The 16,684-nt window shown below is 32.9% G+C and overlaps 1 protein-coding gene across 5 annotated transcripts in view; it reads right to left on the bottom strand.

Annotated features, from left to right (window-relative positions):
• RALGAPA2 (Ral GTPase activating protein catalytic subunit alpha 2) overlaps positions 1-16,684 on the bottom strand; it is a 374,367-nt gene that overhangs the window by 295,054 nt on the left and 62,629 nt on the right. For all 5 annotated transcript variants that reach the window (XM_074209342.1, XM_074209345.1, XM_074209344.1 and 2 more), the window contains exons 8-10: positions 9,732-9,870; positions 7,623-7,822; positions 5,812-6,036 (exon numbers count right to left, since the gene is read on the bottom strand). In XM_074209342.1, coding sequence (XP_074065443.1) covers positions 5,812-6,036; positions 7,623-7,822; positions 9,732-9,870 — 564 coding nt within the window. The remainder of the gene's footprint in view (positions 1-5,811; positions 6,037-7,622; positions 7,823-9,731; positions 9,871-16,684) is intronic.

The following is a 16,684-nucleotide window of genomic DNA, read 5'->3' as shown; positions in this document are numbered from 1 at the left end:
AATGACACCAAACTTCTTGCAAAAACAAAAGCTCCAGCTTTTTAATACTAATAATCTACTGGTGTTGGCAAATTAGGAATCATCTTCAACTCCTCACTCTCTCTCTCTCTCACCCCTCATACACAATTTGTTGACAAGACATATCATTTTATCCTTGTAATATCTCTCATATACACCCCTTTTCTCTTCTGATAATGCCCTGGCCTAGTCCTGGCCCTTATCACTTCTCATTGGATTATTACAACAGCCTGCCGGCTGTACTCCCTGCTTCAAGACTCTTCCCATTATGGTCCTATCAGCTGTCCCCTTGATTTTTCTAAAGCAAAGACCTCATCATGTCACCCTCCTATCCAATAATCTCCAGTGGTTCCCTATTACCTCTAAGAGTAAATATTAAATTCTCTATTTGGCATTTAAAATCCTTCATAACCTCTCTTTCTCCTAGTTTTCCCATTCTTCTTACACTTTACTCTCATCCACATACTCTGCTGACCAATGACACTGGCTTCCTTGCTGTTCCCAACAATTTCTAACTCCAAGCATGTCCCCCATATTTTTTACATCACAATGTTGTAATCCTAATATTGAATATACTAGCCTCCAAAGAACTGAAAAATGAATAATGCACAGAGGACAATGAAAGGGCATATGGTAGATGTAAGCAGTCTGCACTGTGCAACCAATGAGGAACTTCAAAAAAAAAGGAAAAAAGGAAAATACATCACCATAAAAATTATAACAGTAAAAGAAGCTGGACTGATCATGTGGCAAGGGAGAAGGGGAATAGTAGGAATGCATTACTGGAGTCTTTGCAATATTAGCAGAAACCAAGAAAATCCTTCAAGACAACTGAATGACCCTTCTGACAAAACTATAGAAGGACATGGACAAAGTCCCACAGAATGGGCATGGCAGATGAGATGCCTTGATATCTATGATCTTATCAATTTGGATGTACTATCCAAATTGATAAGATCATAGATCCATTTGAGTAGAGTTGAGATCCAATTTCCACTTGAAAGAGTAAACTATAAATTATGAGAATCTAATTCATAGCTCTGGTCACATATCACTGGCCAAATCTCCAATGCAAATAATACCAAACATTAAAGAAATCTCTTCAGTTTTTTCAGTCATGTTCAACACTCTGGGATTTTCTTGACAAAGATACTGAAGTGGTTTGTCATTTACTTCTCTAGCTCATTTTATGATAAGAAAACTAAGGCAGAGTTAAGTGACTTGCCCAGGGTCACACATTTAATAAGTATCTGAGATCAGATTTGAACTCACAAAGACAAATCTTGCAGACTCCAAGCCCAGCACTCTATCCACAGTACCACCCAGCTGCCCATTAAAGAAATGTATTTGCAATTTATACAAGATAACTAATGAAAAAAAACTATAGTAGTCTTATATTTATATTATACTCAAGGTTTATGGTAAGGATATTTTTTTTTGTTCTGATGAAGATCTTCTGGCACTTCTGATAATTAAATATATTTGGATGGGATCTAGCAAGACTATAGTACAGAAATTCATCAATCATATGAAACTATATATTGAGAGTGCTTGTTTGGGACAATTTCTTTGAAATGAATAAGAACAATTTTTCTTCTCTTATATTAGGGAATTGTTAGAGATGTTCAGTCTGGTTCCAGTCAATCTTTCATATATGAATATTTAAAGCTTACTTTAGTCATAGGGGGAAAAAAATAAGGATTAAATGTTATATGACAACAAGGTTGTAATCAAATTGATCATAGGATTTGCCTAAAAATAAGCAAGTATTTATTATACTATCTATTTATTTCTTTTTTTTTTTAGCTTTTTTTGTAAGGCAAATGGAGTTAAGTGGCTTGCCCAAGGCCATACAGCTAGGTAATTATTAAGTGTCTGAGACCGGATTTGAACCCAGGTAATCCTGATTCCAGGACTGGTGCTTTATCCACTGAGCCACCTAGCTGCCCCTATACTATCTATTTCGAAAGAGGTACATAAAATGAATATTCCTTAAATGAGGAGTAAAATAATATGGAAAAAATAAAATAATGTGAAAGCTTCAAGCATCATGGTTTAAGCAGAAACAAAAGGTCAAACTAGATACAGGACATAAAACTTAAATTTTATCCGGAATGATCAATGATATGAAAGTAGCCAAAAAACAAATTTTGAAGAACAACAAAATAAATGGAGTTTTGTTTTTGCTGTTAAATTAAGCTAGGGAATCAGAGAGGAAACAAAGCAGGGAGAGGCAAGCCATTTGATGATAATGTTAATAAAGATCAAAGGTGAAAGGGTCTTTCCTCCAGCAAGGTGAATGATCTTCAAATTTAAATAGTAGATTAAAACTTCTTGGAAGAAATGCAAAATAAGAAAAGACATAGAGAAATCTAGTCATTCAAATGTTCATGTTGTCAAACCCATATGAATTATACATATTTGATGGTACTGAAAAAAAACCATACCACCGTGATTGTTTAACTAAAGTCAATAATTAACAGCATCCTCCATAATCCCTCTACCTCAGTGACTCATCATGGCCATAGGGATAATTCTAAACGTTTAAAGGTTCTGCCAATGATTCTAAAGAAAGATGGAAAGACTAAGTATAGGTTTCAGGACAGATTCCATGGGCTGTTTGAGAACTGATCTATCTACCTACAGAGCTGTATTAATAGAAGCTCCAACACTAGATGATGAGGATTTGGGGCTACAATGATTGACCCATAAAAAAGATTAAAATATAAACCACCTTCCATTTCCATGCTAATGGCAATAAAGTGTCACAAAAAGGGACAAAGACAGCTAAGAATTTCACATAACAAACATTTGCCTTTTTGGTGTTAAGTTTTATCCAACACACTATTAGTGGGAGTGAACCATGTCCAAATTCACATTCTTCCTCTAATTAAACCAAAAGAAAAACATTTAAATGGAAGCATGATCTCACAAGTTCTGTTCAAAAAAAAAAAGCAAACAAAAGACTTGGCAAAGTTGTTTACATGGTGTGCTCAAAGGCAATGAGAAATATGATTACATCTGACCTAGATGTACCTAGGGTACCTAGAGGTACCCACACTATACATTAGTAAACTGACAACAATGAAGATAATGGCAGTTTATTTGCCAATCTTTATGTTGGAGGTTGATGAAACAGGAAAATTCTGTAATACATTAACTAGATTTTTTTCAATATAAGGTAACATATATCATAATACTTGATGACGTAAATGAGAAGATGGTCATAGAAGAATAGACCAAAGACTGCATGGAGAGACACCATACAAAATAAAGAAATGAAACAACAAACACACATAGATTACTTAGAAACCTAGAAACCTGAAGTCTTTCTTCATGAATATTTTTCCTAAGACTGTTGGAAAGCATTGAATGTGCAGGGGATACAGTAACATGCAAACAAAAAAAAAAAAAATTCCTTAACAGCAATGAGACTATGAGACTAAGTAGCTTGAACTTTAGTCAGTCAATAAAAATGTCTGGAAAGACTACATGAACTGAAACAAAGTTACATTACACACAGTAACAGGAATACTGTTCAGTGAAGAACTGTGAATGACTCAGCTTATCTCAGTAAAAGAATGATGCAAGAAAATCCCAAAGAACTAATGATAAAGGCTCCAGGAAAAAAAACTGATATTAACTGAATGCTGCCTGAAGCATGCTGTTTTTCACTTCCTTTTCATTTTTTTCCTTTTGAGTCTTCTTGTACAAAAATGACTAATATGGAAATGTTTTACATGATTGCACATATATAACATATCTGCTTACCATTTTAGGGACAGGAGAGGGAAAGGAAGGAAGCAAGATAGAAATGAGAACTCAAAGCTTAAAAAGTTTTAAAAAATTATTTTAATATGTAATTGAGGAAAAATAAAATATATTCTTAAGAGACAAAAGACAGTCATTGTCTCCAAGGAGCTGTATCTCCAATCTACTAGGAGAGATAATAAGTAAATAAATATATAAAAACAACGACATATAGGATAGAAAATAATTAACAGAGTAAAGTCCCTAGAATTAAGATGGGTTCGGAAATGCTTCCTACAGAAGATGGAAATCAGTTGGGACTTGAAGAAAGGAGGTGAGTAGATGAAGATGAGAAGGGGAAGCACTCCAGGCATGGAGACAGAGAAAATGTCCAGAGTCAAGAGAGGGAGTGTCTTGTTCATGGAACAGCCAAGAGGCCCATGACACTGGACTGAAGAGTAAAAGGGTCTAAGAGGAAAAGAGGGAGGAGGTTAGGTTACGAAGGGTTTGAACACCAGAGAGAGAGAGCATTTTGTATTTTCCTGGAGTGGGAAGCCTAGGAATATATTAAAGAAATATTGTAAAGATGAAATTGGCAGGATTTGGTAATAAGACTGGATATGAAAAATGAAAAAGTGAGGATTCCAGGATGATGCTTAGGTTGGAAGGTCAATTAGTTCCAAGGTCCTGTTGATTTTTACTTCCATAACATATCTGACATCCTTCCCCATACTTTTAATTCTCTATGAAATCACCCTGTTTAATTCCCTATGAAATCACACAGCCATATTTTTTTCTTAACTATACTACTTCAAAATTGATCTTCATTCAGTCTATTGCTATTTCCAGGCCAATTTTCATTACAATATCCAAAAAATATTTATGCATCACTAATCACATGACACCTCTAGCCAAGAATCTTCAATGATTCCTCATTAAGTTTCTCAGAGCATATTGCTCGGGACTCTCATGAGCATGTGCCACGTTTTTATTTATATTATTGTTATTATTTGTGGACATTTATTTTTCCCACATTGGAACATCTAGCTCCTTGAGAACAAGATCTATGTTATAGCTGTACTTTCATTGTTAATATCTAGTAGACGTGCTTGAGATGTCATGATTAATAAGTATGAGCTAAGGAATAATGGGGAGGGGGTTAGGGGATAAGGAGCAAGACTGCTATCTGGTGCTACATGTGGCAAGGCAAAATGCAAGTCCTGGCAGCTTGTGGATCATCCTTGGGAACAGGGTATGTGTGTATGTATGTATGTATGTGCTCGTGTGTGTTTGTATGCACATGGCACACGTGAATGACCAAAGGCAAATTTCATTGATTTGCCATAGGCTCATTGCCAAAAGTTAGCAACCACACATTGAATTCTTTAGCCAGAACAACTCATCCTTTTAATAAGGATGTTGACAATGGCAATGGTGGCAGTAATAATTTATATTTATAAACAACTTTAAGGTCTATTAACTGATTAATAGCAACCACAGCATAAATCTTATTCTCGCTTTTTAACAGATGAGAAAAATTAAGCTCAAGATTAAGTAGTTTCCCTCTTATTGTACAAATCTTCATAATGTAAGAGGCAGAATCAGAACTCAAATCTTATTCCAAAGTCAGAGTTCTCTCATTACAATATAATGTGCCTCTTCTGCTTTGACATTTAAATTGTAAACTATATCAGTATAAGGAGTCTTCAAACCATTAAAATAGTAGATCTTTTAAAGTTTGAAAGCAGGTGAAGAACAAAAGATGATATGATTAACCTCAATATTATAGTATTTAATCAAGATACAAAAATCTGGAAGGTCATTCACCCTTCCCCCCCCCACACACAAACTCAGTACGTATAACAGTTTTAGTGACAAAGCATTTCAAAAATAAAATATCAAGAAATAAAAATTGCAAAGGAAGAAACTGGATCACTATTTAGTAACTTCATCACTTTAGTTTTTTTATAATCATCAGCTAATATAAAATTGTTATGAGCCCTTCTAAATATAAAGAGTACAAAGAACATAAATTCTACAAACCTGACGAAATACTTCATTGATAAAATTGACATAACCTCGGGTGGATAAGAGAATTCGCTGAACCATTTCATAAACAGTTCGATGCTCTTCTTCAATACTGCAAAGGCTGGAATTACTGAGTCTTCGATCAGACAAAGTACTGCTATTAGAATGACTTTTGTCCTGTTCAGATGGTCCACTAACTTCCAACTCAGAGGTTTTCTCTAGTACCATTCCACCAACATTCTAGAAAAGAATAGCTGCAACTTGTTGAAAGAGCTTAAAACCACATTTTAAAAAACAAAGATAATTGCTGTTTAAAGGAATTCTAATTACTATCAACTTTCAATCTGAAATTTCAGGGAACTCATCAAAATTATAATTCCAAAAATCACTTTCAGGGAACAACCAAGTATATCTATAGCTTGAACTTTACTTATAAAATATCTAATTTATAAGCTATTCCTTCTCTTACTCCAATTATATTTAACTAATTGAGGAATTTAATCTATAGTTTTAAAATTAAATAAAAACAAGAATTCAGGTTGAATGGATAGTTACTATAAAAATTGGAGATCAAACAGATTCCAAACACACAATAACTTGAAAACCTTATGGTACATAACTCAGGAATAATAAATCATCTGCACCAAAGGAACAGGAAACAGAAAAATCAAAAAGACCTGGAGGTTGGGAGGTAGAAGAAAGGGTGAATTTGGATCCAATCATGGTAGCTCCATTGTCAAAAATAATGAAAAATTATCAGTATGAATAAATTGACAGATCTTTTTCATTTTTTCATGGGTTCATTGTCCTATTTTTATCCTTAAATGGTCTTGGGATGATATGGCTAAGTTAGGTGACTTTGCCAAGATTTCTGTATACTTATTTTTACCCCATTGTGGAATGATACTGTCTATAATCTTACACATTCTTTTTTTTAGCTTGTTTTTTTTGCAAGGCAAATGGGGTTAAGTGACTTGCCCAAGGCCACACAGCTAGGTAATTATTAAGTGTCTGAAGCCAGATTTGAACTCAGGTACTCCTGACTCCAGGGCCGATGCTCCATTAACTGTGCCACCTAGCTGCCCCCAACATTCCTCTGTATAAGCATTAAGAAAACTATTTTCTTAACTAATGTTGCCCTTTGTTGCCATCTCTATTTGACTATGTCTTCAAATGACTTATGGTTGAGGAAGTTTCTGGGTCCTTTTTAGTCTCTTATGAAGGGAAGGAGAAAAATTATGTGTTACAAATAAAGGACAAAAAAAGAAGAAACTATCCTTAGAACCCACAGCTACTCACTAAGACAGTTATTGTCAAAATAAATTTAAATTATAAATAGTGTGGCTGGTCCCATTCTGTTTTGGCAACATGAAAATTATTTGGCCCACAACATAAAGGTTAAGAACAACTCTGCAAATAATTATTATCTAGCTTCTTAGCATCACATGGGTTAAGAGGAATATGAAGATCAAATGTGAAAATTAATCCAAGACAGAAGTTTTGTGCATAAACTATTGATCTGATGTCTGTCCCTTATATTTCAAGAACATGCTTCTCAAAAAACACATTTCAAAAGTGTTACTTTATGCATATTGGCAGAAAGATGTCAGGAAACAGAAAATACCAGCAACCTTTAGTTGTGATAATTTTCCAGCCTAACAAATATTCTAGAAGAATCAGATAATCCTTAAAAGAGCAACTGAGCTTTCTAAATATACACTGAGTAGAACATAACAGCACAACTCAAAAAAATTCAATCCATTTCTTTTAGCTAATTTATGTTTCTTGGATTAAAAAAAGAAAGTGATAAAATAATGATTAAATACCTGGATGATTCTAGGCAATACTTCTCCTCCATTTTTAGTGTTCTGAGTTGTAGTTAGGTATTTCTTTTCCAGAAAAAATGTTACTATCCACTTAATAAAAGCAACACGAGCTGCCATATAAGGAATTTTTGTGCTATAAGTATTTTCATTGTTTCGAGTTGCAGTAACATATACTGGTTTTGGTCTTGAATGGGGGATGTCTGACAATGTAAAAGAGAACACGATTTAGTTAAGTAAATTACAATTACAAATAAAAATGAATATTTGCATTTGATACATATATATATATAGATTTAGAAAAGCTATTGTATTTGGTTTGGTATAGAGATTTCTTGATTCTGACCCTCTCAAATCCCATTTTTTAAAGTAGCACTTTTTGGTAGCACTGTCATGATCTTCATATTAGATTCTGATTTAAAAATAATTTTGCATCTAAATTATCCATCTATTTATTTTTAGCCTATATTGTTCTACATCTAAAGGCCATCTGTTACACCAATACAAACAGCAGAGTTAACATGACATTGTTGAAATTAAGACCTGGGGGGATCAGGTTCCATTTCTAATACATCATTCAATACATCATTCATTTCATTTCTTTCTTTTTCCAACTACATTAAATGGTAGTTTTGGGGTATTTTTTTTTTTACATTTTTCTCCCTCTTTCCCTTCCCTCCCTGTTCCTCTTGACAAAAACCAAAGTAATATAGGAGCTCTACAAGTAAAACCATGCTAAACAAAGATCTATATTAATCAGGTCGTGAAAGAAGAATCACGTCCGAATCACGTCCAAATAGAAGGAAAAAACTAGAAAAATAACATAATTCATAAGACAACATTTTTAGAAAAATTGAAGATAGTAAACTTTGGTCTGTGTGGTTCCTTCTCTGGATATGGATAGTATTCTCCATCACAAATCATTAAAAGTTGTCTTTGTATTGCATTCAATTGCTGAGGCAAAACATAAATATTTTAAAGTATTTTGTAAAATTCTCTGAGAATATAATAAAAATAAAGATCAAAGAATCATCTGTGGCTGATACACAGTAAGTTTAGGTACTACATCCATCTTTAAGTACTATTAAAGACTTAAAATGTAAGTATCTAATAAAATGCATTAACCAAATTTATTCATTTTTAATCTTCTAACATTTTTCCTGGCAATGCCTGGAATACATTTCAACTAATCACAGAATGATAGTTTTGAAAGGTTTTGCTTTACTTTTTATCTAACAAACCTTCTCGAATATCAGCCAAATATATATTTTTCAGTCCTTTTCTATTCTTCAGCAGATCTAAATATGGAAATAGCTTTGAGATAATACCTGATATATGCATTTATCTATATACCATGAATTTTTTTTCTGAATATAATTACAATCATACATGAAAACAGAATTTGTCATTTCATAGGAAACAAAGCTTTTAGAAAATACATCTTTACCCCTCCCCCAAAAAAGACAATGGAAAAATGCAATAGGTAAGTAAAGTCTCAGCTACCCATCCCCAAATAGCGCGCGCTCTCTCTCTCTCTCTCTCTCTCTCTCTCTCTCTCTCTCTCTCTCTCTCTCACACACACACACACACACACACACACAGACATAGCCCTCCCCTCCCCACCTCCCCCCACCAAAGCTATTGCTTTTAGCAGATTACAATGCATGCATGCTCTCTAACAAAACAGGCAGTTCTGGATTTTATTAAGAACAACTTATCCACTTTTTAAACACAAATTTTAATCTGGGGTTGATTTACTTAAATCACAATATTCTCCCTCAGGCTATTTGATACTCAGGAAATAAAAATTAATTTCAATATTCCCTAAAGGAAGTGAGGGTTTTAGTCGAAAGTAATGCACTCCAAACCAAATACAAATTATTTTTTGGATTATATTTTGGATTACATACGCTTCCTTGTGTGAGTATAAATAATTTAAATCTTAAAAGACTGTAACTGCAATTTCTTAGAAAATTCTTTAAAAGTAGAAGTTTAAGAGTATCTAGGTTATTTAACCTTTTAATATTAGAATAGTTACATTTTCTAGTTAAAAACATTTTAATGATGATGTTGAAGAAAACTATTCAAAATTCAGCAGAAGTGGCTACTTACCCAGGACAGGCTTGTAGAGGTTGGTTAATTTTGTAAATGATGGAAACAAATGGGGAAGATAATACTTCCGAAACAAAGTAAAAAGAAATTTAAACCCAGTGTCTTGGTTCTCCTTATTCTTCCATTCCAAGCTTGCGGCCTTTGAATATTTAAAAAATAATAAATATGTAATATATTTTTTCAAATCAGCATACACTGAACTAAAAGATTCTCGAATATTATAAATATCATTATATTAAAGGGACAAATTGAAAATTATAACTCAATAAAATTGAATAATATTTTAATAATGGAATAATATTTTTATAAATTCCGATATAGTATAAGAATTGTTTAAAAAGAAGTATTTCAGAACTTTATCAAAAGCTGCCATTTTGTAAGAAAAATATAGCAATCTATCCATGTAAAAGAATTATAATTTCATGTTACTTAAGTATACTAATATATTTCTTTCCCTATGTTTGTAAATCATCTTTTCTTTTTTAAATCTTTAAAACCTTTAGTGGGGAAAAAAGTAAATGAAATATGAATATTTGTATCAAAACTAAGATATTTAGGCAAATAGCACACAATAATTATGGTCTGGTCCATACCCCAATTCATTACATTTGGGTCCTACTTCCATGACCTTAATTATAAGGTCTCACATCCTCTGCACTCTGGTCTCATAAAAGTTTTAGCTTCTTCAAAGCACAGCTCAGGTACAAATTCTTCCAAGAATTAGCAATATTTTATATATAGTCCATATTTACTTAATAATATGCATGTTTAATCCTGCAGTTAAATGCAAATTGAGAATGGGAACCATTCTATTCCTTAAATGTAGGTACTTAATATTTGTTATTATTTGTTAGAATTAATTTCTTTCAAAATTCATTTCAATTTTAACCTGCATTGCCTACTCTTTACAATGAGCAATGTTTTAGTTATTCATTTCTAAATGAGCTTCCTAAGCTTTTTTCTAAATTGTTAAGAATTTTTTACGTGAGTTTTCTAACAGTGGATATTCCACAGGCCACCCTCAAGGTTAGCTATTACACTTTTCAATTCATTAGCATCTTAACATATAGCACCTAGTACAATGGCTCTCATATAATATACACCCAACAAATAAATATCTGGCTGCCATTTTAGAAGGTTTATTAGATTAAAAATAAAACAAAGCCTTTCAAAACCATCATCAAGGATCGGACTGAAAAGATTTGCAACAGATTTCTAACAGCCAACACATTATTTAGGAAATGATTACATTATAGATCTAGGAGACATGTTAGAGAAAAGCTAGATGAACCTCCTCATTTTACAACAGATAAGGAAACAGAAATCTAGAAAAGTTATCTTAGCCAGGGGCCACAGAACTAGAAGAAAACTAGAATTGAGGCCTGGCTGAATAAATTCTTCATGCTACAATCCCTTCATTCACTGAGGTAAAATAAAAATGTGAAGAATCTGATTAAGAACAGGGTAACAGGGTAAAAAAATGGTTGCACCTGTAATATTCATTTGCCAAAAATAAAAGTTTCAAGGAAATCACTGTGACAAAAATTCTGAAGCATAAAACATGACATAAGCAAATTTTTACCTACATACTTTGAATAATTTGATGCTACATAGCCCTTTAAAATTTGTAAAATATTTAATTTCACTTGTATTTCACAATCACCCTGTGAAGTAGCTACTACAGGTACAGATGTGATTTTCCCTATTTTTCAGAAGAAAGTGAAATTCAAGAAGTTAAATGATTTGCTTAGAATCATAGTGATATTAAATATCAGAGGCAATATTTGAACCCAGGTTGTTCTGATTCCCTGAATGTAGTAATAAGCCAACCTGCCTTTAAGAATTTTTTGATCTTTTAAGAGTGGCAAAGGACAGAAGCTATTGATGAGAATAGAAAGTGATTAATCTTCTGAGCACAGCTCTACTTCTAACTGATTTACAAACCTTAAATAATGATATTCTGACAATCAAATTACAATGTGTGTGATCTTGTGATAAATCAAAGCATACCCTCAAGTAATTTGTCTCACCAGTATTTAAAGTTTAGTAAGATAAGAAAAAATATAATCAAACATAATACAATAAGGCAAAAACCCAAATACCACAGAAATAACTTTATAGTCATCAATGCTATAGTACAAATAAAAAATTACAGAACATTCAAAAAGTAAACTATTCCCAATAATTCAAATAAAATGCTTATGATAAAAAAATGTTTTAAAATATTTTATTTTGATTAGGGGTTAACTTTCTTTATCATGAAATAATCACTCTGTGAAGCTACAGAATTACCTCAGAATAATATTTTTAAATGTAAATAATATATAAGATTACAAAGCAAACTAATTATATTGAAATATAGTTGTGACAATATTTAAACAATCAAGACTGAAAACCCAGTTTACAAATTCCTGCCTTAGGATAAGGTTTAAAACCTATTGACCCTTTCTCCTGATATCAAGATATTTTCTGAATGGCAGATGGTAGAAAAGAAACTCCTAGATGGAAAGAATGGTTTCATTTTAGTATCTTCTCTTTCTCTTAACCTAGCACAATACCTTGTTTATAGTAAGTATTTAATAAATGCTAGATGAATTTGGTGTAAAATTTTATTAATCACAGTACTTATCAAGTATTCTAATTTTTTAAGTATAGGTTCTTAACTATTATTGAGTTTTGTGGGAAGAAAAGAATTGTTCTGTCATTGTAGTTTCTAAGAAAAACTATAGAAATTATTCCAAAATGACAACTAGCTAACAATGAACCAAACTGCTCCCTCTCCTCCTTTAAAAAACAATAAAAAAAATTCACATGGAGAGAGAAGCAGCACAGAATTGTGCAGGGTTGGAAAGATCTGGGCTCAAATCATATCTCAGGCACCTACTTGCTGTATGACCACAGTCACTCAACCTCTTTATGCTTCAAAATTCTCATCTATAAATTACGAGGACTGACTGTAATGACTCAATGACTGTAAAGTCTTTTCTAATTCTTACTTTATGACCCTATTATAAAAAAAAAGGTGGAAGGTATAAATTATAGGTTAAATTTACAGCCCATGAAAACTTACTGAAATGCTTGTAGGTGTGACTCAAGAGACCAAATGACAAAGCAAACAGAATTCTGTACTTAAAGTCAAAATATTCTGGTTTCAAACCTGCCTTTTAGGCAGGTGACTATGTGACCATGGGAAAATCAATTAAAACTGTCTGAGTCGCAGATCCTTCATATCTATATTATAATTATTATATTTCACAAAGTTGTAAGACAAATAAAAATGGATACAGAATCCTTTGCAAAATTTAAAGTGCCATATAAATGTCAGTTGCTAATATTCTATTGAGGCTTTTAATTCAAGAATTATTTAATTCAAGAAAAGAAAGTAATTAATAAGGTTTTGTATTTTTATTTTTAAATCTAGTATATTTAAAATCTAAGTAGAACTTTAAAGGAATTTTTTAAAAAGTGCACATAAACTTGGATTTCTTAAGTCTAATGAGGATTTGAATGAGAACACTTCCTGTGGTTCAGGGTATGTGTGCTTTGGCTGTATGGAGAGGGACACTGACCCCCTTTGAATATGCCCAAATATAAAGGAAGTACCCTTATCAAATATCCATAAGTTAAAAAAGAATTTAAGTAGATATATCAGAACTAAAGCATTCCAGCCTTTATGATGAATAATAAATGACAGTTTAACATAAGGTTTTAAAAAATATAGGATACCAACTTCCAAAAACAAAAAGCTAATATTAAAAAAGAAGAATAAAGAGTCAGTCAAGCAAGCAAAGAAATATTTTTCTTCTGATTGAGTAAGGTAATTACCCACCAGTCTCATATCTTAAAATATAAGAAGATATCAATGGTCAAAATTATTGCTTTGTTTTTACCAAGAAGCTCTGAAGAAAAAGAAAATAAATCCTGTAATATCTACTGTCTACAAGGATTTAAAGTGACAGCCTACCAAAGCATATATACATTTAGAAGGATTTAATATTAAGATGTCAATTTCTAACTAAAATATGCATTAGGATCAAACACAAGGTCTTTCTGATTGGTCCCCGACTTAGAAACCAACATTCTACTCAAGGGTGAGGAAAAATCTGGGCTAAGTAATTATGGGCGATTTGCTTCAGTTAATTATTACTGAAAAAAAGAAATGGTGCTCAAGATATTAACATCTGATTTGTAAATGGCCTATATTCATCTTCCTTCACTATCTCCTGATAATCCTCTTTCTCCAATCTCATTTTCAGTTGGTTTATTGCAATTCTGTCTAGCTGGTACAGAACTTTTCAATAGCCTTTTCTTTTCTTTCTTCCTTAAATACCTGGTTAAAAAAAATTCTCTTTTTCTTCATTCTCTTCTTTCATTCCACTTTCTGAGCTAAAAAAAAGAATGCTAATATAGATAAGCCTTAACACTAGGGAAGCAGAACAGTATAATATAATAATAAAATAAGTCAAATATCTAGAACATACACACACACACACACACACACACACACACACACACACAACACACACACCCAATGAGGAAATTGAAGAAAGGGTAGAAAGGAATCAGGGTTAGAGAGTATTTGGATGAAGATGGAAAAAAGCAAAAACAGAAGCACTATTTTTGTTACCATTTGGACTGAAAAGGAAACAAATATATTCAGGAACTCAAGCTCTACCAGCAATGAGACTTATTCAGACATAAGTTAGAGCATTCATTCAGCCAAAAGCAGGGTAGATAACTTACTGATTTGCTTTAGTGATCTTTTCATCCTTCAGATGGTAAAGAAAATAACAAGAGAAAATGTAATTCTGAATCTGACTTTTACCAACATAAATTTACTTGCTGGGATGGAAATGATAAAACCCTTGAGAAGTGAAAGGTAGAAATGATAAGCCCTTTGGGAAGAAGTGATCATTGCATCTAAGAATTTGTGACAGATTTGTGATAAAAGACAGGAAATCTGGGTACAGTCTGGCATGCTTTCAAGATTTCAAGAGGTTAAGGAAAAAAGGTAGGTAGGAACACATGACATAAAATTCTAGTTAAGGAATTCTTTTGGGACAGATGGGAAGTAAACAAAAATGAAATTCTGAAGATGCAGAGAATATTCCAATGAAAAGACATAAAAGGACAAGAATTAGGGTAAACACATGGAGCTTTCTAGCAGATTTGGAGTTTGAAAAGACATCCAGAATATGAAAACAAAGATGAGTAATCTATAGAAGATGACTAAGAAAGTGGGCCATGGTGCAACATGGCAGAGTGTAAAAGTGTAGAATGAGGTATAACTCAAAAGGAATTTTTATGTAACAGAGAAAAACGATAAAAGAAGACATTGGGACATTAATCAGATGGGACGAGGATTATAGTTGATAACAGATTAAGAATAGCTACTCAACTCTTATTTTGATTATTTTATCTAACAAAGAGAGTGGCCTTTGACTAAAAATGACAGAACAAATGTGTCTTGTTGGAAATTTATAAAAAATAAGTAAAGACAGAGAGAGCACCTATCTGCTCCTAACTGAAATTCTATGGTATTGTGTTTTATTCCACTTATACATACTAATAATAAAATTTGCATCCAGAAAAAGTAAAACCATTGTTTCAACTTATTATGAAACATAATTGAGAAAAACTTCTTCAACCTCTAATGTTCTTGAAAGTCACCTCAAAATCTTCTTTATATTCCTTTAATTCTACTAGTATTCAAATAACTTTGTTTTATTATATCATCTCTTTTATCAGATCTTATAGTAACTCTTAGTCATCTTCTACTTCTACTCATATCAAGCAACCCAACTCTATATATTTACTCCAGTAAAAACTTAAAAACAACAGCAACATACATGATCAGGAATTGAGAATGAGAACCTCAAAAAGTGACCTGATCTACCATAAACTGAACAAAAAGGGTGGTGGTGCAGTGGATGGAGCACTGCCCCTGAAGTCAGGAGACCCTGAGCTCAAATCCAACCTTAGACACTTAAAAATTACCTAGTTGTGTGACCCTGGGCAAGTCATTTAACCCCTGTGCCTTATAAAAAAAAAAGGAAGAAATCCAGAGGTCATGGAAAAAGGGCAGCCATAAAAGCTTCATCAACATAGGCAAAAACATCAAACCTTTTCTGGAGATAGACCAAAAACAACTAGAGACTGGGCGGCAGTGAACTCCTAATAGAAAGCTCCAAGATGATGAGAAAGACATTAGGGGAAACCTAGAAAGAGAAAGGCAGGAACCAGGCCAGATGTACAAACCCAAAGATCAAGAGACCTAAGTTGATGAGTTCTAAGGTCCACACACCTCTGTCCTGAGACCTCACAGAGGGCCCCAGAGATATGGAGTTCAGAACTTCTAAGGCCCAAGCCACCCAAGGGGTGATCAGTGGAAGACCATACAAAAGCACTGAAGGAAATAAAGCCTCACCCTGGCAAAAAGTTCCAATCCAAAAATAAAGGCTAGAGATATAAGTAAATATCACTGCTAGCAATAAAGAATTATTATAGATTCAGAAATATCCCAAAATTTAATTTAGAAAGAAAGATTAACTCCATAACAACTACAAAGAGAGACTCAGGGAGAAAAATATTATTTTCTATAAGGAATATAAAAAAAATCTAGGAAAAAATATTGCAGGAGATTTTTAAAAATGAAATAAAAACTCTGCAGAAAAGAACTGGAAAAATAAATAGCTTAAAACAGAAACTGAGGGGCGGCTATAGGTGGCATAGTGGATAAAGCACCGGCCCTGGAGTCAGGAGTACCTGGGTTCAAATCCAGTCTCAGACACAATAACTACCTAGCTGTGTGGCCTTGGGCAAGCCACTTAAGCCCATTTGCCTTGCAAAAACCTAAAAAAACAAAAAAAACAGAAACTGATAAATCCTTTTCAAGTAACATACTTCCTGAGAATAAGATTAAACCAAATAGAAATCAACTATGAAACAATTCT

The sequence above is a fragment of the Macrotis lagotis genome, chromosome 1, assembly GCF_037893015.1.
Source record: "Macrotis lagotis isolate mMagLag1 chromosome 1, bilby.v1.9.chrom.fasta, whole genome shotgun sequence".
In the NCBI taxonomy this organism is placed as follows: Eukaryota; Metazoa; Chordata; class Mammalia; order Peramelemorphia; family Peramelidae; genus Macrotis; species Macrotis lagotis.
Note: the sequence above shows the minus strand (reverse complement) of the source record. Positions and strands in the feature narration are given on the sequence as shown.